General features: G+C 31.7%; 2 protein-coding genes across 2 annotated transcripts; both read right to left on the bottom strand.

Moving 5' to 3' along the window:
• Positions 1 to 3,523: 3,523 nt before the first annotated feature.
• Positions 3,524 to 4,955, bottom strand: EXL5 (EXORDIUM like 5). The gene has a single exon (XM_039032269.2). It carries the CDS (start codon positions 4,670 to 4,672, stop codon positions 3,638 to 3,640), a length of 1,035 nt encoding a protein of 344 aa, XP_038888197.1. The 5' UTR covers positions 4,673 to 4,955; the 3' UTR covers positions 3,524 to 3,637.
• A 15,491-nt stretch (positions 4,956 to 20,446) lies between these two features.
• On the bottom strand, positions 20,447 to 20,806 carry LOC150036278 (uncharacterized). The gene has a single exon (XM_090313623.1). The coding sequence runs from the start codon at positions 20,804 to 20,806 to the stop codon at positions 20,447 to 20,449; it is 360 nt and encodes a 119-aa protein (XP_090169749.1).
• Positions 20,807 to 23,587: the final 2,781 nt, after the last annotated feature.

Raw genomic sequence — 23,587 nt, 5'->3', positions numbered from 1 at the left:
TAAAATAATTATAGTTTATAGCAAAAAGTTCTAAAAATACGTACTTTTAGAACTTTTTGCTATAAAGTGTAAATGTTTTTAAATATTTTTTATATTTAAAAAAGCTCCTTCGACTATTGTAATTACAAATATGCAAAACATTGTTATAAATATAAATGGTTACCAAACCAGACATAAACTTTAAAGAATGTCTAATATGTTTTTAAGATTTTATCAATTAAACCTTTACATTTTCACAAATGTATCAATTTATATATTTAATTATATTTTATTTGGATGAACAACGTTTGTGGTTTATCATTTTATCAATTATAGTCATAATTCATAAACTTCGAGAAACAAGTCAATTTTGACTCCCAAATCATATTAACAAAAAAAAAACCATTCATATGACACGTCCATTTTATTAATCCACGTTAGAAGAATTCACATATATGTAAAAATTGATGCATTGACGATTTTCAAAAATAGTTATAATAAAGAGTTTAAGTCGATTCATGTATAATAATATACAAGTTTAATCAAACTGCTACAAGTCTCACATACTATTTTTTAAACAAAATCCGAATAATGATGTAAATTGACATATTTACAAAAATTTTAAATTTAAATCGATATAATTATTAACTATCGATTTTAATCAATTTAACTCTTAAAGTTTAAAGGTATAATTTTTAAAAATTTTATTTCAAAATTTGGGGGGAAATGAAAGAGCTATATTTAAAGGACAATAATATCCATTGATATTTTTGTTTTTGGGACTATTGGAATAATTAGTTGGGAAGCATGAAATATAAAGCATCTAACCTTCGCAACAAAAGTCAAATTATAGTACAGCTGTGAATTGAGAAAATGCCTTCATTTTCAACCTTTTATTATACCTATCTTTAACATTGTATTTTGTAATTTATTGTACCCAAGTTATTCATCGAAGAATAATTATTATTTTTAACTTAAATTCTAAGTTTTTTTTTCCTTTAATTTTGAGGTTTGTATTCGATTGATCCATTAATTTTTAAATATGTCTACTAATATTTTAACTTTTAATTTTATTTATTTTTTAATATAATAAAGTACGATGATTCAAACCACAAACCTATCGGTCTTTAACATACATTTTAATTTTGTATTTAATAGCTCACACGGACCCACATGCAGCATCGAGTATACGTATTTCGGAGTTTGAAATCATAGATTGAGTAGTCATCACATCTATGGTTTATTTAAGATGTCTTTAATTTTCACAGAGACGACTTGTAAATTATCGCTCCTACTTTTATATTAGATTCAGGACAACAATTTTTCCTCTATCTGAATATATATGTATGCATGATAATTATTATATTTGTATTTAAATGAGTGAAATTAAACAATAATTTTTAATTTTCATTAAACTAAACAAACAAAAAAAAATTAACTAGTTGGATTATTATTTAAAAATTGATAGTCAAATATTGTAAATTTTAAAAGATGACCTTTATATATATTAAACAATACTACTTTCTTAAAGTTAGCCTTTAAACACCCGTTCAACACTTGTTAAACAAAATATGGAGATTTTGACAATTTTACAGCTTGAAGAGAAATATTAAATAATAATAATAATAACAATAATAAAAACCCTTATAGAAGAGCGTTAATTTTGTAACAATTTAGTATTTAAATTTTAGTTTATTATATTTTAGTTCTTGACTTTTTAATTTTGTAACAATTTAGTTCATAAATTTTATTAGGTAACAATTTGGTCATAATTTAGTTTCCTTCGTAGAAATTGCTGTTGAGATTTAATGAGATTTCTTACCTAAACAAACCAATAAACTAATTAGAGATTCGATATTTTTGAAAAATACAAAGTCTACATCATAAAATAATAAAATCGGCATCTAATTTTGATAAATTAGTTTATGTTAGGGTGTAAATTGTTGTGTATTTAAAAATAAAATGACTAAATTATTATATACTAAAGTTCAGGGACTAACTTATTATAAAACTGAAAGTACAAGGACTAAATCGTTACAAACCAAAATTCATGGACTAAATTGTTACTTTCATAAAAGTTTAATGACTAAAAGTGTTTTTTAACCTAAAAATTAAATAAGTGGTCCACTCGCTTAGCATGAAATACGTCGTCGTCTCAACTTCGTTCTTCTACCATTATTTTAACAAAATCTATAACTTGATTGATATATACTTTTTTTTTTTTTTTTTTTTTATGAAGATTTGCAAAACTTAGTCACATTAACTTAAAAAGAGACTGGTTACGACTAACATGGCTCAGCTACATATTTTATGTGTTAGCAATTGCAAGATCTGCAGTTTGATTCCTCTCATCCTTATTGTATTAAAAGAGGAAAAAAATACCAATCACCCTATAAATTTTCAACTCGATAATGTTGAGGATCCCGTGTTGAAAAAAATAAAGAGACCTCACACTTTTTATAATATAAAGGAGTCATTCCTCTCGTTGTCAATTGGTTTTTAGATGAAACCCTCATATTACCTAATATGACATTAGGGCTAATAAAGTCAAACAAGTATTCGGTTTACTACTTTCTCCAACCGTTTCAAGGGACCTCACACTTTTTATAATATAAATGAACTATCCCTCTCGTTGTTAATTGATTTTTAGATGAAACTCTCGTATTATCTAATATGATATTAGAGCCAATAAAATTATTCGGTCTACTACTTTCTTCCATCATTTGGGAGTATTATAAAGTGTATAGACCACCAACAAACTATATAAGTATTGTTTCGATCTCAAACCCCCAAATATATTATTGTCAATGTATTATAATTGCTCCATAGTTATCTTTGCTATAAGATTCGAAATCACCGACAGACTTAACACTTGTCAAGCTGAATAGCTCTAGTGCAATAGAATTCCACGATGATTGATGAAGGATGTCGTTGTATATAGTTTTTTTTTTTTTTTTTTTGGGTGTAAATTTCCTATTTTAGTAAGCATAGGTACAAAATGCAACATGATTCAACTATAATATTTTTTTTACTTCGATTCCTTGGATGGTCGAGTGACGGATCTAAAAATTTTGTTGACGAATTTTATATAATTTAGTAAAAATAAATGTAATTAGTGTGACTTGAGTCTAAAAGGACTAGAAGATAAATATATCACTGAACTAATTAAACTAACTAATAGTTCTGATATTATGTCAGTTATATATATACACATGTATAACTAACACGAACCCCCTAGGTCCATAATAAATCTGCTCCTCAGTGGCCCCTGCCAAATGTTATACTAAAAAAAACTTATGCACAAAACTCATAACCTTTATTTTATATTTAAATAATATTTTTGCCTTTTGATTCCTCTATTTTTCATTTTAGTTCATTTTGATTCATCTACTTTTAAAATATTTATTTTAATCATTGAACTTTCAAAATGTGGCGATTTTGATCTCTTACAAGTGAAATAAAAATGAGAATGAAGAGATCAAAATTGTTATTTTTAAATTATAATGACTAAATTAAAACAAAATTAAAAGTACAAAATCAACCATTTTAAAATATAACGATCAAAATAAAAAAGTGGATAACCAAAAGTATATTATTTCAAGCATTATTTTATATACACATACAAAAAAAAAAAAGAAAAAAAAGTTCACCTTCTTCCTCAGTCCAAAGCGTTGGGCCCTGCACAGGCTTTTAAAACCGGACTCCATAGCCACTGCACCAAAAACCTCCGTCCATTTCTCCCATTCATATTATAACTTCTCCCTTCCTTATCCTTCATCACCGCCCCAATATACCCTCCGCCGCCGCCGCTACCGTACAAGCCCTCACACAGATCCCCAATCTCCGTCGGCGCCGTTGGATCCTCCCCTGCATACCAAGCATTCACCAACGGATTAGACGACAGCTCTGCCAACTCATGTCCGATCACACTTATCATTCCGTCCACCCCCACATCCCCGTTCGGCGGCGATAGCGCCGCCGGCCCTCCACCGCCCATGTACCCCGGGACGGCGAACGGATAAGCGCAGACTTCCGGGCATTGCTCGCCGGAATTTCCAACCCAGGCGTACGGCAACGTGTAACCGACCATCGACGGGAAGGTGAAGTAATGAAATCCACAGACGGCTCTGCAGAAATCTTGTACAATTACGTCGCCGGAAGTTAGGATTAGATAGATTCCGTTGCGGTGGTCGACGGGAAGCGGCGCGGATTTGACGGCGGAGGCGATGACTTGTTGGATTGAGAGACGGGTGAGTTGGGTGCCAAGGGAGTACCGGAGATCGGAATACTCACCGGCGACGACGACGGAGTGGGAGACGTTGGCGCCGGTTTGGTCCGTGTAGAGAGAGACCGTCCGCCACCACTCGGCGACGGAGGGTGACGGAGTGGTGGCAGCGGCGCCGGAGATGGAGGACAAAAAGTCTTTGATTAGAATTTTTTGGGGAAGAGCCCATTTGCCGTACCAAATAAGGTAGATGTTGATCGGAGAAGATGACAGCACCGGCCCCATGTGGTACCGGAGATTGACCAAATCGGAGGAACCTTCGAATTTTTTTGAGGAGGAAAGAGGCGGCGGGGGAAGTTTGGGGTTGTGGACGGCGGCGGATCTCGAAGAAGAAGAAGCTGCGGCCACAATCTCATTAGTAAGGATGAGGAGAATCAAAAGAGCAAAGAGGGGTTGAAGGGGAGACATTTCCGGCGAGTGTGGCGACGGAGACGGCGGAGAAGTGGTGGAGAAGAGAGGGGTGAAACTTTGGGGATTGAAGTGGGGTTGGAGACAGCTAGTTATGTGGCTTTAGAATTTGTAGGGCACTTACTTTTATAACGATTTTGCCACCTTTTTTTTAGTAATTTTTATTTTGTTTTAGAGGTTTCAAAATATCACAGGTTTAATTCTAAAGTTTCGAGTGTACTCGATAACCTCTAAACAGGGTATTGAAAAGATTCGATAATCCAAATAAAATTCATCATTCCAACCCAATTTGTATGATTTTTGTTGGATTATTAGATTGGATCGAGTTCAAATAAATGAAATTTTTATAATTTGATTGATTCATAAATTTACTTAAAATAACTCAAAACTAACCCAAACTTATTATTTACTTTAAAATGTATGAATTTTTTTACTTATGATATATATATTATTTATTTTAGTTTTATTTAATTTCATTATTTTTGGATAATTTTTTCTCCAACAACTTCTTAAAAATAATCTATTAGCACTCTGAAATAAAAATTTTCATTATATACATTGAAATGGAGTTTTAATTTTAATTCAATATATGAAAATAATTAAATTAAATTTTTATATAGTAATAATTAAATCAAGTTTTTAATTCATTTTAGGATAAAAAATTAGACAAATGATTCAAGTAACTCGAACCAACTCAACCTATTTTATGGTTGGGTTCATTTTTTAATAAGAGTTATTTGAGTTAAATAAATTTACAACCCGAACAATTGAGTTAGATCTAAAAAGTCCTTCGACCCAATCCAACTCAACCCACGAAAATCCATACCTCTAAATTTTTAAGTGTTACAAATTTACGTGTGAGATTTGAGTTTTATTTCAATTTGATTTATAGTTTTTTTTCGAGATTTTATATTTTTAGCATTGTTTTTTCATCTTTAATGTTAGTACCTTTTAATTAATTTAAAATATTCTAAAAAGTTATCATTAATTAAGTTTTACTATTTTCCATCATTGTTACAATTAAATTTAAAACTAATTATTAAACATTCGCGTAAATGATTAAAATTGAGTATTTAATGAAAAATTGAACTTAAAAGTATGTGGGGGGAACCCTCAAATTTTAAAGGGAAAATGTTAACATTTTGAAAATCAGATACTAAATTGAAACCATGCCCAAAACTTAAGGAATAAATGTAATAAATGTGTAACATATTGAAATATAGAGACCAAATGAAACTAGACCCAAAACCTATGTACCAAAAATGTATTTTTTTTGGGTTGTTTTCAAATATAGAAAAATATACCAAAATATTTACAAAATATAACAAATTTTAGAACTATCAATAATAGACGCTGATGGATGCTAGTAGACTTCTATCTGTATCTATTATCAGTGTCTATTAGCATCTATTAGTTCTAAAATTTTGCTATATGTTGTAAATATTTTTAATATTTTTACTATTTGAAATAATTTTTTTCCCATGATAAACGTTTAGATTAAAATGCTAATCTGGTCTCTATATTATTCAATTTTAGTTCTCGTGGATTCAGATGTTCAATTTTAGTTTACGTGCTTTTAATAAATCTTAAACTTAATTCTGAGTGTACTTTATTGTTGATTTTTGTTCATAGGTGTATATATATAAATAGTTTATCTTATTTTTCTATTTTTGAAAATGTCCTTTATATTTAATTGATTGATAGTTATCATCGACGATCTTAACGAATAATAAAACTTCCAATCAAACATTATATAGGAGTTATTAGACAATTCATAGACAAAAATATTTTTTGTGTTTCTTATTTCTCACTTTAAAAAGTTATTTGATATTATTGATACATCAATGTTATAGTTGTTTAATAACGATTCAAAAAATAATTTTCAAAAGTCGTTTCTTGTGCTAACAAGAGTATAGCTCAATTGGCATAGTGTTTGTATTATCGACCTTAAAATATGAGGTTTGATTCCCTTATCTCATATTTTAATTACAATACTTTTTTTAAAAAAAAAAAAAAAAAAATCGTCCCTCGTATACAAAGTAGTCAATAACTCGAAGTAGTCGATTTTCCGTAATTGACGTTGATATTAAAATTATTCTATTCATTACACTTTTTTAAAAAAATAAAAAAATAAAAAAATACACACACGTATATGTGTGTGATTGTCATACAAAGTGTCTAAATAACCACAAATTTTCCAACTATGATAATAATAAATATAATAATGTTGGCTAAATTAATATTTTTCTCTTTTGTGAATCTCAATATATATATAAAAATATTTATTTTCTCTGTGTGGATGTTTGTCTTTTTAAAGGAAAAAAAAATACATTTTGAACTTCAAAAGATTAATTCAAAGGTTGTTTCAGTGAAGTTGAAAAGGTTTTGATTTTTCTTTAAAAATTAAAAATCAAAATTCATTTGAAAATAATTTAAAGAAAAAATACATTTTTGTTCCCTATATATATTTTTTTAGTTTTGATTTGATTCATTTATTTCAAAATATTAGGTATCGTTTGGTAACCATTTGTTTTTTGTTTTTATTTTTCAAAATCAATCCTACAAATCCCACTTTCACCCCAAATTTATTCCTTTGTTGTTTTATTTTATTTACCAATAGTTTAAAAAACCAAGCCAAAATTTTAAAACTAAAAAAAGTATATTCTAATTTGTTTTTGAAAATTGGATAAGAATTCAACAATTGTACTTAAAGAAAGTTACAAATAATTGTAAGAAATGGAGAGAAATAAGTTTGATTTTCAAAAACCAATAATAAAAAACGAAATAGTTATCAAACGGAGGATTCATAGTTCAGTATTGAGTAAGATCTCAGTGATTATGAAAAGCAAAGCTATGTCCATGTATGTCAACATGTTACCGTTTTACTCTAGAAATTTAAGTTTTGTTTCAATTTGATCCCTAAATTTCAAGATTTACAATCTTAACACATCGATTTTTCACTACTGACTCACTTCAGCCTTGGCGTTAACGTTTATAATTCTTTTTAATTAACTAATAGACATTAACATAAAAGTTGTAGGTGAGTATTTAGTGAAAAATCGATGTTAAAAGTGTAGATCTTGAAATATAGAAATTAAATCGAAACAAAACTCAAATTTCAAGAGTAAAATTGTAACATATTGAAATATATAAATAAATTGGAATCAAACTTAAAATTTAAGGATCGAAAATATAACATTAAAATAAGTTTTTTCATAATAAGTTATGATCTTTTTCTTCTTTTAAAAAATTTAAATAATTTTTTGAAGGATATTTGAAACAGGCAAAATAGACCAGGTATTTTAACACATTTCTTATGTTTCCACCAAGATCTTTTTAGAGCCTAAGAAAAGTTATATGATGGGATAGTTACAATGTCATAACTCCTAATAATTGTTTCACATAGGTTCTAAGGGTAGTTTTTAAATTATTTCAAAATATAGCTCTGATATAAGGTACAATGTTATGACTCATAATAATTGTTTTTCCTTTTTAACTCGTTAGGTCATTTTAGTTCTTAATTTTCGAGTTAAGTTTTAATTTAGTCATTGAGTATCAAAATGCTAAAATTTTATCCTTAACATTTGAGTTTTGCTTTAGTTTAATCCTTATGTTTCAAGATTTATACTCTTAATCTCGATTTTTTACTAAATACTTACTTTATGTTTTTAGAATTAATCTATGTTAATAGATTAAATAGCATTAAAGGAATTATAATTAATTAAGTTCCACATTTTTTTTCACGTAAAATTTCACTTCATAATTATTTGCAATTAATCGATAGAAATTAACAAAATAGTATTTAATGAAAAATTGAGATTAAAAATATAAAATTTTGAAATTCAGGGATCAAATTGAAACAAAATTTGAATCTCGAGGGTAAAATCGTAACATTTTGAAACGTATGGACTATATTGAAACAAAACTCAAAACTTCATACATTGAAACAAAACTCAAAACTTAAATACTAAATGTGTAACCATTAAAACATAGAGATCAAATAAAAATTAGAGTCAAAACCTAATGACCAAAAAAATAATATTCCTTTATTTCACGTAGGTTCTAAATTATTTCAAAACATAGTTCTCAAAGATCGTCACTTCGACGCAAACTTTATCGATAAATAAATTAAAAGAAAAGGATTATATAATTTACAAACAACCAAATGTTATGTTATGAATGAAAATTTTGAAATTGTGTCGTTATTAGACTTTTATTGATTAAGACTTTGATGTATTTTTGTTAATACAAAACTTGGGTATTTATGAACTACAAAATTAGAGACTAATGTGCCAATTTCATAAAATATAACTATTTAAAATACATAGGGACAGAAAGGGAAATGAATTATTGGTTGTTTCTAAAGATATCCATCACTCTCAACTTCTAATGACTAACATTAAATAATCTTAATAAGATTTTATGGCCCTTTCTCATGAAGCAATGAGCTATATAATTTTGCATCAAATTAAAGCTGGTTTTATCATAGATAGCATCAATTAAAAAACCAAACACATTTTGTCACTATTTTTTCATATCAACACATGTCTTATTGGCTACAGTCCAGTTCAATAGTTTAATCCTAATTTGTCATGTGATATATTCTATTTTAATAGTTTGTTAGTTTTTTTTTTCTAAAAAACATTGTATAATTAGGACGATTGCAAAAACATTGCCATATAGTTTATGATGTACCAAAGTAGTACTATACATTTGTATATATCATTTGATTTTAGTTATTTTATTTCTTTAAATAAAATTTATGAATACTATTCCACCTATGAATTTCTTTTAATTATTATTATTGTTCATTTTTTTCAATGCTAAGTCAATTTTTGAAAACTTAAAAAAAAAAAAAAAAATCTAAAAACTTGTTTTTTTGTTTTAAGATTTCGACCGAAAATTCAAACATTTATTTTGAAAGTGTGAAAAGCGTGGTAAGAGAATTTAGAGAGAAAAAAAATATTGGTTTGAAAAACATAAAATTAAAAATAAAATTATTATCGAACCATGACTTAAACTTTTCAAATACTTATTTTATATTAGTTAGTTCTTGTCTGAAAAACATGCTAGGTTAATAATAAAAATTGATATTGTTTTTTATAATATGTGGAGTGGGGATCAAATCATTTCATACCTCAAAGCTGTTAATACAAATTCATGTGAATTAAGCTAAGTTCAAGTTGGTTGTACAAAATATTATCATTATTATTGCAAAATCCATAGACCAAATAATAGAACATTGAAAATATAAAAGTTGTAATGTGGTTTTAAAAAAGGAATTTCTTTAAAAATAAAAAATTATACTTCATACCAAAAAGTTTCAGAAATACTAAACACTTTAAGAACTTTTTGTTATAAAGTGTAAATATTTTTTAAAATTTTATATTTATAAGAATTTTTCTTTCAAAAACCTAATGTATTTCATATTATTTGATTTGAGTTTAGTTTTAATTTGATCTATATAATTAGCGTACGAGCATGATCATTTGTGATAGAAAAAAATTGTTGCCAATACTATATTAAACAAGTGAAATACTTTCTGAATGGTCGATATTTCAATTTACATTAGATAACTACATCTAACTTTATGAGCAAGTTAATAAAAATAGGGACATTAAAGATCCGTTGGATAACATTTCAGTTTTTTATATTTTGTTTATGCTTCTCACTTTTGAAAAAAATGACTTGTTTCCTAATCGTTTCCGTTTTTTGTTTCTAAAATTTGAAGAATGTTTTAAAAAAATGAGACCATAAAAAATAGTTTTTCCAAATTGTTTTCATTTTAATTAGATCCGTTCCTGGTTATAATCAAAATTGTGGTTGGCTGAGTTATGCCCGAGGCATATCTTGAGCTTATGATTCTGTTTGAATCGCACGGATAGCTTTTTATTTTATTTTGTTTTTCTTTTTTATATTTCCTTCTTCTCTATATCATCTTTTCTTTTATATTTATTTATTTTGTATTTATATGTTAATTTAATTTTCTAGTAGTTAGATTTATATATTATTTTTATTTACAAATTTGAAATTTTTATGTATATTTGACTCTTTTTAAATTTTAAATTTTGTAATATGCATATTTATATATTACTTTAATTTTTAATTTTTTTTTTTTTTTTTGAAATAGTCAGTACATATGAAACAAGTTAGAAGTTATATATATAAATTTTATTTACTAAGATATGATTCAAGGTTCACTTTAATATTTTTACAACCACGACATGTATGTAATAATATAATTAAGTTATATTTAAATTGACATCATTTAAAACAAATGATTTGAGTGAGAAATAATATTGCAAATCAAAATTTAGTAACATATGAATGATAGAAACAATTGTACTATTATCATTGATTTTACATCAGGACTTATTGTATTTGATAACGTAAACATTTAATAATTATATTTTATTTTAATGCATGCTATATATTTTATATATAATCAAATTATATTGAAACTATAAAATACGAGAAACGATAAAGAAAAAATGATTATTAAAGAAAGTTATATTTCTGTTTCTTTTTTAAAAAAATAATAAACATAAATAATTACCAAACATATTCATGTTTCTACTTTTTAAAATATAGAAAATAAAAAATAAGAAATAGGAAACAAGAATATTACCAAATAGACCTTAAATGTGAGATTTAATCAAATCCTGAAGTTCAAATTCAAGATTTTCAGAGTGAAATGGACTAATTTGAAAATCTAAATACTACCAGGACCAAAACGGTAATTTAACTTTTTTTTTTCGAGGGTAATTGAAAAAATGTAGTAAAAATTTTCACTACATGAGAATCTAAGCATGGAGTCGTTGTCACGCTTGTGAGAACCAATCACAAAGTGGAGGAGAAGGCCACTTTAAGAGATTCAAATTCGGTTGATCTGGACCGTCCAATCCGGCGAAGAAAGTTGGGACCGTCGTATTTGATTTGCTGGCAATCATTTTGATCGTTTACCGTGATCATCGATCCGCACCGTTTTACCTTTTTCTCTACACGATTCAGATCCACCTTCTCAGTGTCACTGTCACTGCCCACTCCTTCCCTTGCTTTTAAGTATCTTATTTATTTTTATTAAAATTACAAATTTGGTCTCTAAAATAAAAAATAATAATAATACTATTACCTTTACCAAATGATTTATAATTAAAATTTAGCTATTTTATTTAATAACATAATGGACTTTTATGAGGTTTTATTAAACCATTAAAGGTGTGTTTGATATGTGATAAAAGTATAGAGTTGAGTTGAGTTAGTAATTATTATCTGAAGAGTTAAATTATCTAGGGAGTTAAATTGTCTGTGTTTGTTTGCAGAGTTAAGTTAGTAATTATTGTCTGTGTTTGTTTGCAGAGTTAAGTTGGTAATTATTGTCTGTGTTTGTTGTGCATAGTTGAGTTGAAGGATATGATGCAATTTTTTTTGTGAATGAGATTAGTTCTATTTTTTTGCTGTTTATTTTTTTATTTCATTCTTTTATTTTTTAGTTTTATGCTTTGCTATTGTTGATTATTTTTCAAATATACACGTATTTTCTCAAACCATTTATGACATAAACTGAACAATCTCAATTCTTTTTCTTAATTTGTAGAACATCATATATTATTTTTGATATATTCTTTTCAAAGACTGTAATAATTCTAATTATCTTTAATCGATAAAACATACCAATAAAATATATTTCATATTGCTGCTCAATTAATTGGTATATTGTATATTGTATGTATATATATTGAAGGTAATTATCCCAATTACTAATTCGTATATTGTATGTATATATATTGAATCTTGCTAACCTAACTTTATTATTTCTGATGGTTTATTTTTATATAATATGGATAGTATATTTGGGGATCCAGACGGCAAATATGAGGGAAAAGAGAAAGAAATGAAAATATATTGATTTCTAGGGCTAGTTTTGAGGGATAAAAAAGGGAAGTTTTAAGTGGATTAAAAATGAGTTTTAATAACCCATAGGTTTGATGATAAAAAAAGAGAAAGAAATGAAAATATATTGATTTTTAGGGTTAGTTTTGAGGGGATAAAAATGTGGAGTTTTGAGTGGATAAGAAAGGGTTTTAATAACCCATAGGTTTTCTTTATGGGCTTAACAAACATGGGTAATAAATATCCACCCAACCCAATAACTCATCCTCATTTATCAAACAACTCCTAAGTGAAATTCCAACTTTTAAAATTGTACAGGTTAAATTCTAATTTTCTTTCCATCATAAGAACCAAATTTATAATATAATATTTTTTATAAATTAAATTTTTTATGTTGCCGACATGAGTATAGTTTAAGAGTCAATATATTACTTAAGTTAACAAGTACTTCTAGTCTCTCAAGTATATTTTGGAATAGCAATTTATTCTCTAGATTTTTTTTAAAATTGCACGGAGGGTCTCTTTATAGAGTCAAGATGAAAATTAACCCAAACTTTAAAAACCAATGAATTTTGACCCTCTACTAATGTTAGCACCATGTGAAATTACACTTTAACCCCAATGTAATTCTTCTTTTTTCTTTCATGCGTTATTTTTCTTCTATTTTTCGGCTAATCCTGCATCTTCCTCATATTCTTTTTTTCCCCTACATTTTTCTGCGTTTTTCTTCCATTTTTTCCTTCGTTTCTTCCATTTTTTTCATGCGTTTTTTTGTGTGTGTGTTTTTCCCCTTCTGCCCACTTCCCTCTACCTAAGGAGCGAGATCAAGAATCAAGAGGAACAATAAAAAATCGAGCAAGAATAATTGAAGGAAGGTGTTGATGCGGGAAAAAGTCGAAGAAACGAGATAAAAGAGCGAGAATCGAGAAGTGAGGAACGAGATCAAGTTCGTTTTCAGTCCATTCGTGGGTTGAATTGGTAATTTCATAGCACTGACGTCAGCAAGAGGCCAAACTTCATTCCATTTCAAACTGTGGACTAAATTTTACTTGTACCCTTAAAAAATGGTCATCCATACAAAAAATACGACATTTCTAAGCATGACAATTTAATATTTATATTTTTAAATTTGTAACAATATAATAATTGAACGGTATGTAATACTTTACTTTTTGTTATTTTCATATTATTAACGTTTTAGTTCATACAATCTTTTTTTCCCCCTCAAAATAGTTTTTATTATGTAACAACTTGGTATTTATATTTCCGATAAATATATTTGATCCATAATCAACTTCCCAATCACATACACACTAATTCATCTTAAACTTAACAATATTTTTAATGATAAAAGTTAAATTATTAGGAAAAAAAAATGACCGAGATCAAACCATTACAATTAAAAGTGTATAACATATATTTGTAACATTAGAATTTCAAACTACTTCTTATTTAAAAGATAAGAAGGTCGAGTCAATTATCGAACCAAGATCTCAAAATCAACCACCAAAATTAACTCTCTTTTTTTTTAAGTCTAAAATGAACTAAAATTAATATATATCATTATTTGTCTCTCTATATATATCATCCCTTTCTTCATAAATTCTCACAAGGACCCATCTGGCCATTTGGTATCATATCACGAATGCATGAACAACATCAAAATTAATAAGACTACTTAAAATTGACAACATTATTCACGATATCAATATATCGTTTTCTTTTTAATCAACATCATTGTTATAATACAATGGATCTTGTCAATTTATTATATCTAGTCGTCAATACGAGAATAACTCAATTGGAGTAAGTTTATATTATTGATCTCGGAATCAGAAGTTCGATTCCTCCATCCACATACAGACAAAAAAAAATGATTACATCTAGCTTGCTCGTATGGTGTTTCAACCGTTGAAATTCATTAAAATATTTGATGGTTTCAATTAGATAATGAAAATTAACATGCTTTTATGTATATGACAATCGTTGAATTATATAATTTACTATTGATTTTAAGTATTAATTTACTATGATTTTATTAATTATTAACTAATCTAACCGTTGATTAATATGATTATAGCAATGAGTGATTAATGTTTATTATGTCGTGTGTTTTTTGTTATATGATATTTTATCTAAATTATCTCAAATGTGCAACTTTAGTTTCTTTTATTATTATTTATCCATAAAGCTCAAGTAACATAAAGTATAAAGACATTGTTAACTAAAAATATTTGCCCTAAAAAAATGAATAAATAACCAAATATTCAATTTACATGTCACAATTAAAGGGATTTTTTTAACAAAAAAAGTTATGTATTTTAGTTATATGTGATATTATTTCAATATAGATTAGAATAGTTTTGCAACTTTTCCTTCATCATTAGTTGTTTTTATTGACTACATGAAGGTTTGTCTATTCCTCCCAAATGAACCATGCAAAAGATCTTTAATTTTATGATAACTCGAGTAAAAATTAGGGTTATTTTCAAATATAACAAAATGAATCTAAATATTTATATGATACAGTAAAATTTAACTCCTTCATCATTAGTTGTTTTTATTGACTACATGAAGGTTTGTCTATTCCTCCCAAATGAACTATGCAAAAGATCTTTAATTTTATGATAACTCGAGTAAAAATTAGGGTTATTTTCAAATATAACAAAATGAATCTAAATATTTATATGATACAGTAAAATTTAACTGTTTATCTGTGATAGACAATGATAAACTACTATCTGTGTCTATTTGTGTTACTAGATACATATAGTAGTCTACCGCAGATTGAATGTGATATTTTGTTATATTTGTAAATATTTTTCAACAATTTTGTCATTTAAAATAATTTTTCTAAATTTTAATTGGTTAATAAAAGATATGTTCAATGAGTAAAATATTCAAATTCTCTATTAATAATAAAAGAATATAATTAGTGTGTATGTGTTACTCGTTACTGCACGATACATATCTAAGATATTTTATCTCGATTATATGCTACATTACAACTTTATCGATTTTATTGGCTAACTGTGAGTTTTATTTAGGAAAAATTATAACAATAAATAAATCTTCTGTTCCTCATGATCGTGACTGTTCACACGAGGTTTCCGGAGAAACGTGTTTCGTGGAGTTGAACTTGAGTTGGTGTTGATGTTGGAGTTGATTTGATGCAATGTGATTCGATCTCTAATATTTGATCATTTGATTCTCTCTCAGTTGGGTGAATATGCTTGACTTGGAAAAGGAAAGCACCGAACGTTCTTGAAGTAGAAGTCTTAGAAGCTTGGAGTAGAAGTCTTGGAAAAGTATTTGTGTCTTTAAAGGTCTTTTCCCTTATAGAAGTGCAGCTTCAGGAGTCTTGGAAACTTGGAGTAGAAGTCTTGGAAAAGTATTTGTGTCTTCAAAGGTCTTCTACCTTATAGAAGTGCAGCTTCAGGAGTCTTGGAAGCTTGAAGTAGAAGTCTTTGAAGAGTATTTGTGTTTTCAAAGGTTTTCTGCCTTATAGGAGTGTAGCTTTAGAAGTCTTGAAAGCTTAAAATAGAAGTCTTGGAAGAGTATTTGTATCTTCAAAGATCTTCTGCCTTATAGGAGTGCAGCTTCGGGAGTCTTGGAAGCTTGAAGTAGAAGTCTTGGAAGAGTATTTGTATCTTCAAAGGTCTTCTGCCTTATAGGAGTGCAGCTTCAGGATTATTGGGAGTCCTCTGCTTGTTAGTGAATTCTCTCTGGGTCTTTTGAGTGTAGAAAATGTTGCCTTTACAAATGAAGAGAACTTCTCTATTTATAGAGTTCTCAGGTGGGCTTCGTGGGCTTGGTTGGTCCATAGGCCTGATCCTTGGGCCCAATTAGTTGGTTTTGGACCTGATCTGGAATTTGGGTCCAATTCAACTTGTAGTTTGGACAAGCCCAAATAGTAATATCAAATTGGATCAATTTAATCTCATCTGATTCATCCGCGTGACGCCATTGAAACTTACCTTCAATTCAATTCGGGACATGTGTTAACTTCTAATTGGACCCAAAGTCAATGATTTAGAAATTCGTCGTTAATTTAGCAAACGACGTAGTGACTTGTGATTGGTCCAAAATTTATCATTCAACAAATGTCCCTTTTTGAGATTTATGCACGTATATGGGTGGATGAATCTCGAAAAAAAAAAATGTAATCTGAGATCAAAGTATGATTTTTTTGACTATTTTAATTTGATGCATCATCATGATCAAAATATGAGAATTTAGCTCAAATTTTTTATTTGAAATCTTTTTCGTTTGATACACTTTCGCTAAGTAAACTTTAATTTGAACTAAAGTAGAATTTATGTTCCACTTTAATTGCAAATTTAATTTAATTTGAATTCGGAATAAAATTTGGGGTGAAATTGAATCTTGATCAATTTTTAATTGAGATAAAAATTTGGGATATGCTCAATTTTACTTGGAAATGAGTATAGAAACTAAGGTTGATTTAAATTTGAGATAAAATTTGGAATATAGCCAAATTTTGACTCGATATTTTATTCATAACTCAATATCAAGGTTAACCATTTGAATATTGATAAAATTTGGGATATGACCAAATTTTAATTGGGACGGATTTGACATTTATCTCACCCGATTTGGCTGGCTTGAATTTAGAATAAAAATTTGGATTAGAAGCGTTAGACTGAGATTTGGAATAACGGTTGATTTTAATTCCAATTTGAATGGAATATGAATTTGAACTTAAATGGAAGAGATTTTGGAGAGCCAACGTATTGGAAGGCAGCCTTACTAACGAGATCGGGCCATTACCAGTGATACCAAGCCATTATCAGTGAGATCAGGCCATTACCAGCGATACCAAGCCATTACTAGCGAGATCAGGCCATTACCAGCGATACCAAACCATTACCAACGAGATCATGGGAGAGAGCGAGATTAGCGAGAGCATTTCGAGCGAGATTGTGGGAGAGAGCAACACCAGCGAGAGCGAGATTTTGGAGAGAGCGACACTGGACAGAGCGAGATCAACGAGTGGATTTCGAGCGAGATTCTTCCTTTTTATTATTATTATTATTATTATTATTTTATTATTATTAATATATATATATATATGTATATATATATATATATATAATATATATATATAGTATATAATATATATTATATATATATTAATCTCAGGCAGCCATCTGCTCTGTGGGCTAGCGAAACCAGCCTTAGCGAGATTTCTTTCTCCATACTGTTGGCTTACGCCAGATTCTCTCAAGTTTTAAGCTCAAAACTCCTCGCTGATAAATTTAGGGATTCAAAACTCCACCGTGGCCCCTAATTCCGGCAGCCTCCAATTGAGCATGATCTTTTTTGTTGACTCTTAACTAATTTCTGCAAGAATTGGAGTTTTACAACAAAATAAACATTATTCAATTCGAGTAACCCGTGATTTTATAAGATTTCAACTGATTAGTAGAAAAATCCCATCGAACTTAGCTATATAAATACTGGCAGGACGCATGCTCTTCTTCATCTTGTAATGTGATCTCCTTCGTTCTTACGTCCTTTGCAGTTTGAATTGTGATTCTCTCTTCGATCTTATGTTATTTACATCCTTTGTCAATCGGACTCGAATTGCAAATCAGCCTTGAATTGCAGTAGGAGGCTGTAAGTGAGGAGAAGGGAGAAAGAAGGAAAGATGGGGAATTAGGGCTTCCCTTCCTTTTTTTTGTTTTCATATATATTTTTTTCTTTTTCTTTTTCTTTTTTTGTTTTTTGATTTTTTTTTTTTTTTTTGCTCTTTATTTATTTATTTTTTTACTAACTTGCCCCCTTACTATTTTTTTTTTGTAGGAGTTACGGTGCAACAAAAGGAGTACAACAAAACAAGTTTTTTTTAATCTCATCGACCCGTCTTTGGTGCGCTCGTGTATCCTGATCATCATGGGAGGGGCCCCGAAAAGACTTACAATTCTCCCATTCGATCATCCTATGTGGATCCCAAAAAGGTCTACTTTGTAGCAACGTTCGTACATCCTGATCGTCATGGGAGGGGCCCCCAAAGGCTTACAACTCTCCCATTCGATCACCCTAGGGAGGATCTCGGAAAGGTCTACCTTGTAGCGTTGCTCGTGTATCCTGATCGTCATGGGAGGGGCCTCGTAAAGGCTTACAACTCTCCCATTCGATCACCCTAGGGAGGATCTCGGGAAGGTCTACTTTGTAGCGCCACTCGTGTATCCTGATCGTCATGGGAGGGGCCCTGCAAAGGCTTAAACTCTCCCATTCGATCACCTTAGGGAGGATCCTCGAAAGGTTTGCCTTGTTATGTTACTCCTTGATCAAAATTTGAAGATAAGAGAAATATGCCATTGAGTATTTGAAGATGAGGCAGATATGCCATCAAACCTTGAAGATGAGAAGAATGTGCCATCAAGATTTTGAACGGAGTCAGGTTGGTTAGAGTCGATCTCACGTACAAGGTGAAGCCAGACGGACCGGAGTTGTCCTTGCATATGAGGTGGAGCCGGATGGACTAGAGTCGTCCTTGCATATGAGGTAGAGCTAGATAAACCAAACTTGATCTCGCATATGACGTGGAACCACACCCACATTTTTGGAGAGGAAGCGAAGCTACACAAATTTTGGAGAAGAGGTCAAGTTGTACCAATATTTTGGAGAGGAAACGAAACCGCACCACGACTTTGTAGATGAAACGAAGTCGCGTCATCAGTTTGAAGATTAAACGAAACCACGCCACGGTCATTAGTTTGGAGATGAAACGAAGCCACGCCACGACTTGGAGATGAAGCAAAGCCGCGTCATTAGTTTGGAGATGAAACGAAGCCACGCCACGACTTGGAGATGAAGCGAAGCCGCATCATTAGTTTGAAGATGAAACGAAGCCACGCCACGACTTGGAGATGAAGCGAAGCCGTGTCATTATTTTGGAGATGAAATGAATCCACGCCACGACTTGAAGATGAAGTGAAGTCACGTCATGATTTTGTAGACCGAGTCATTGAAGATGGAGCCGAGCTATGCACACTGACCTTGAACTTGAAGATGGAACGGAGTTGTGCACATCGACCTTTAACTTGAAGATGGAAGTGGGACCATGCATGCCAATCTTGAACTTAAAGATGGAGAGGCATTAACGAAGCCTTTGAACTTAAAGATGGAGGAGCATCGATGAATCCTTTGAACTTAAATATGGAGAAGCATCGATGAGACCTTCGCACTTGAGTTTGACAAAGCATCGTCAAATTTTTCGCATTTGAGTTTGATGAAGCATGAAGCTTTGGTAGTAGGCTTGACTTTGTGATTTTGAGCATGAAGATGAAGCATCAATGGAGCCTCTAAACTTGAAGATGGAGGAGCATATAAGTTTACTTTTAAAGAGGAAGCGAAGCGCATTCCACGTGTGTGCCTTTTATTTACTGTGTTGGCTCCTTACAGAGATGAACATCTCCAACCCATTGTGTTGCCCTCAATAGGGATGAACATCTTCAATCTGAAGTGTCATTCTTTGACGGGGATGATTAACATCAATCTTGTAGTATTAAACTTAGGTGGTTGTGGTACCTCTTCTGATGGACTAAACTTAAATTTCTTTAAGTTTCCTTCGTACCTTTAAAGAAAGAGATCGAATCATGACATAGTTCAAGTTTTTTTTTGTTGTTGTTTTTTTTTTATTTTTTATTTTAACTAAACTAAACTTGAAGTTTCTTTCAAGCTGCCTACATACCCTTCTTAATGATAGAGATCAAATCATAATGTAGTTCGAAGAGAATTTTTTTTTTCTTTTTTTGCGCAACTGAACTTAAATTACTTTAAGTTGCCTACGTACCCTTTATAATGAAAGGGATCAAGTCGTAACGTAGTTCATACAAAGGTTTTTTTTTTTTTTTATGCGTAAAACTTTTTGAGAAACTTGCCATTGATTGGGCCAATCCTTAGCCCGTCCTTATCGATTAACTTGTACACGCCGTTCGTGTAGACCTCCTTGACGATGTAGGGTCCAACCCATTTAGGTGTGAACTTATTCCCCATATGTCTCGTTGTGATAATGGGTCTCCTTACGGCGAGCTCTTGATCACCTATTTGAAAGGACCGAGGCTTTACATATTTATCGAAAGCCTTAGACATTCGTGTCTGGTAACATTCCAGCGCTTGCTGAGCTTCTAACCATTTTTCATCCAATGCTTCCAACTCTTGAAGCCGCAATTTGGCGTTGCCTTCCGTAGTTAGCCCTTTTTGCACTACCATTCTCAGCGATGGAATTTCACTTTCCAAATGAAGGACAACTTCTACCCCATAAACGAGAGAGTATGGGGTGACTCCTGTAGGGGTACAATGAGTGGTGCGATAAGCCCACAACGCTTCACCGATCTTCTCCTGTCAATCTCTCTTCGACTTGGAGACTATTTTCTTCAGCAGATTACACAATGTCTTGTTAAATTCCTTAGCCAACCCATTTGCGATGGCGTTATATATGGATGACTTGTACTGCTTGAATTTGAATTTTTCACACAACCTGTCCATCAAACTATTGGAGAATTGTCTTCCTACGATCCAATGGGGAATACCTTACCGATAAATGATATGAGTGCGGATAAAATTCACCACGTTTTCTTTCTTAACTTCCTTTAGCGCGACAGCCTCAGCCAATTTTGAGAAGTAGTTAGTGACTGCGAGGATGTAGGAGTGCCCTACAGTCGACTTAGGTGTTATAGGGTCGACCAGATCGAGCCTCCATGCTTCAAAAGGCCACAAGGCTATAGTCGGATGTAGAGGCTCGGGTGGTTGGTGAATGAAATTCGCATCATATTGACAGGCTTCACATTTCTTCGCATAATCCATTGAGTCCTGGATCATTCCCGACCAATAATAACCCATTCTTTTCAACTGTAATTGTAGCTTTGGTCCTGCTTTATGCACGCCGCATACGCCCGAGTGTACCTCCTCCAGAGCCTTCGCTGACTCTTCTTTACTGAGGCACCGAAGGAAAAGTCCCTCAAGGGATCGATGGTATAAGAACCCTTTGTAGTAAATGAAATGCGCAACCCTCTTACGAACATCGATTTTACGGTAGGAGTCATCCGGGAGCCTTCCGTGCTCAAGGTAATCTATGATCGGTTGCCGCTAGTCTTCCTCGTCAGTTAGGTAGACTGATAGCGCATTCGTTTCCCCATATACAATCCCAATTGGAGGTACAACCCATCTCCGCCAAAGCGATATATTAAGGGGAACATTATCCAGGTCCGTTAAAGCTGTGGCTAGGTTTCCCAAGGCATCTACTTTCTTGTTCTCCGTCCTCGGGACATGTTCCAATGCCACGCTTTCGAACTTCTCCATCAACTGGCGAGCATAGGTGAAGTAGGGTTTCAAGTCGTCATGCTTCACCTCGTACTGGCATAAGAGTTAATTGATTATCAATTTTGAGTCACCGAAGATTTCTATACAAGCTACTCCAATTTCTAAGGCCATTTGGAGGCCAATAATCAAAGCTTGGTATTCGGCGACGTTGTTTGAACATGACTTGGCAAGTGCGAAGCTATAAGGCAATATGTGCTTTTCTGGCGAAATGAGGACGATACCTGCCCCCGCGCCATTTTTTCGTGTCACACCATCAAAGAACATGACCACGGTCCTGAGGTCTCTGTGAAGAGAACTTTGTCATCAGGCAAGTCTTCACTTAACTCCCAATCCGATGGAACTGGGTGATCTGCCAGGAAATCGGCTAATGCTTGCCCTTTAACCACCCTTGTGGTACATAAACAATGTCGTACTGTTGAAGCATGATTTCCCATTTGGCTAAACGTCCCGAGAGGACCCGCCTAGACAGGATGTACTTGATGGGGTCGGCCTTCGCGATTAAGTGGACTATGAAGGCCTGCATGTAGTGCCTCAACTTATCTATGGCGAAGAATAGTGCAAGGCATGTCTTCTCTATGGGGGAATAATTGATCTCGGCTCCATTCAGGGTTCTACTCAAATAATAGAGAGCGTGTTCTTTTCTCTTTTGTCTTTCTTGTGCCAACAGTGCCCCCAGTGACCTCTTTTGTGCTGTAATGTATAGTATTAATGGCTTGCCTGCTACTGGGGCTCTCTAGATAGGAGGGCTGATCAGATATCTCTTTATGTATCGAAAGCACTCTAATAGGCCTCGTCCCATTCAAATTTCTCTCCCTTTCTCATCAGTCTTTGAAAGGGTTGACACCGCCTTGCTAGGTTAGAAACAAATCTCCGGATGTAGGCCAGACATCCTTGCAGACTTCTCAGCTCAGGTAAATTTCTTGGTCTTGGCATCTTTTGGATGGTATCAATCTTAGATTGGTCTATCTCTATCCCTCGCTGTCTCACAACGAAATGCAGAAACTTTCCCAAAGTTACGCCAAAAGCGCATTTGAGGGGGTTCATCCTTAACTGGTACTTTCACAGGCGATCGAACACGGTCCTTAGATCCTTCAAATGGTCCTGACGCCGCTTGGTTTTGACCACAAGGTCATCCACATAACACCCCACATTTTTATGTAACATATCGTTAAACACTTTCTGCGTGGCGTGTTGATAAGTGGCATCGGCATTCTTCAATCCGAAGGGCATTACCTTGTAACAGTATATCCTTTTTAGGGTTCGAAATGTCGTCATTTCTTCGTCTTCGAGGGCCATCCATGTTTGGTTATATCCAGAAGATCCATCCATGAAGGATAGGGCCTCATGTCCTATTGTCGCATCGACCATGATTTTTATGATGGGCAATGGGAAATCATCTTTAGGACAGCCGGTGTTTAGGTCGCGAAAGTCTACACAAACATGAAGCTGTCCATTCTTCTTTCTAACCGGAACAATGTTGGCTATCCACGTTGGATATTTAACTTCATGAATGAACCCGGCCTCAATCAGTTTATTGACCTCAACCTCAATCTAGGGGATAAGTTCTGGTCGAAAGCGTCGTTGAGCCTGCTTAACGAGTCGACACTTCTGTTTGATCGCGAGATGGTGGATTGCTACTTTTGGATCTAGTCCCGACATCTCTTTGTATGA

This window comes from Benincasa hispida, chromosome 5 (genome assembly GCF_027475165.1).
Source record: "Benincasa hispida cultivar pf3 chromosome 5, pf3_genome.v1.1, whole genome shotgun sequence".
NCBI classification, from domain to species: Eukaryota; Viridiplantae; Streptophyta; class Magnoliopsida; order Cucurbitales; family Cucurbitaceae; genus Benincasa; species Benincasa hispida.
This window is presented reverse-complemented; position numbering and strand designations above follow the sequence as displayed.

What these genes read in the sequence shown, in the direction of transcription:
- LOC150036278 (XM_090313623.1), bottom strand. Translation starts at nt 20,806, where the DNA reads ATGGTAGTGCAAAAAGGGCTAACTACGGAAGGCAACGCCAAATTGCGG.
- EXL5 (XM_039032269.2), bottom strand. Translation starts at nt 4,672, where the DNA reads ATGTCTCCCCTTCAACCCCTCTTTGCTCTTTTGATTCTCCTCATCCTT.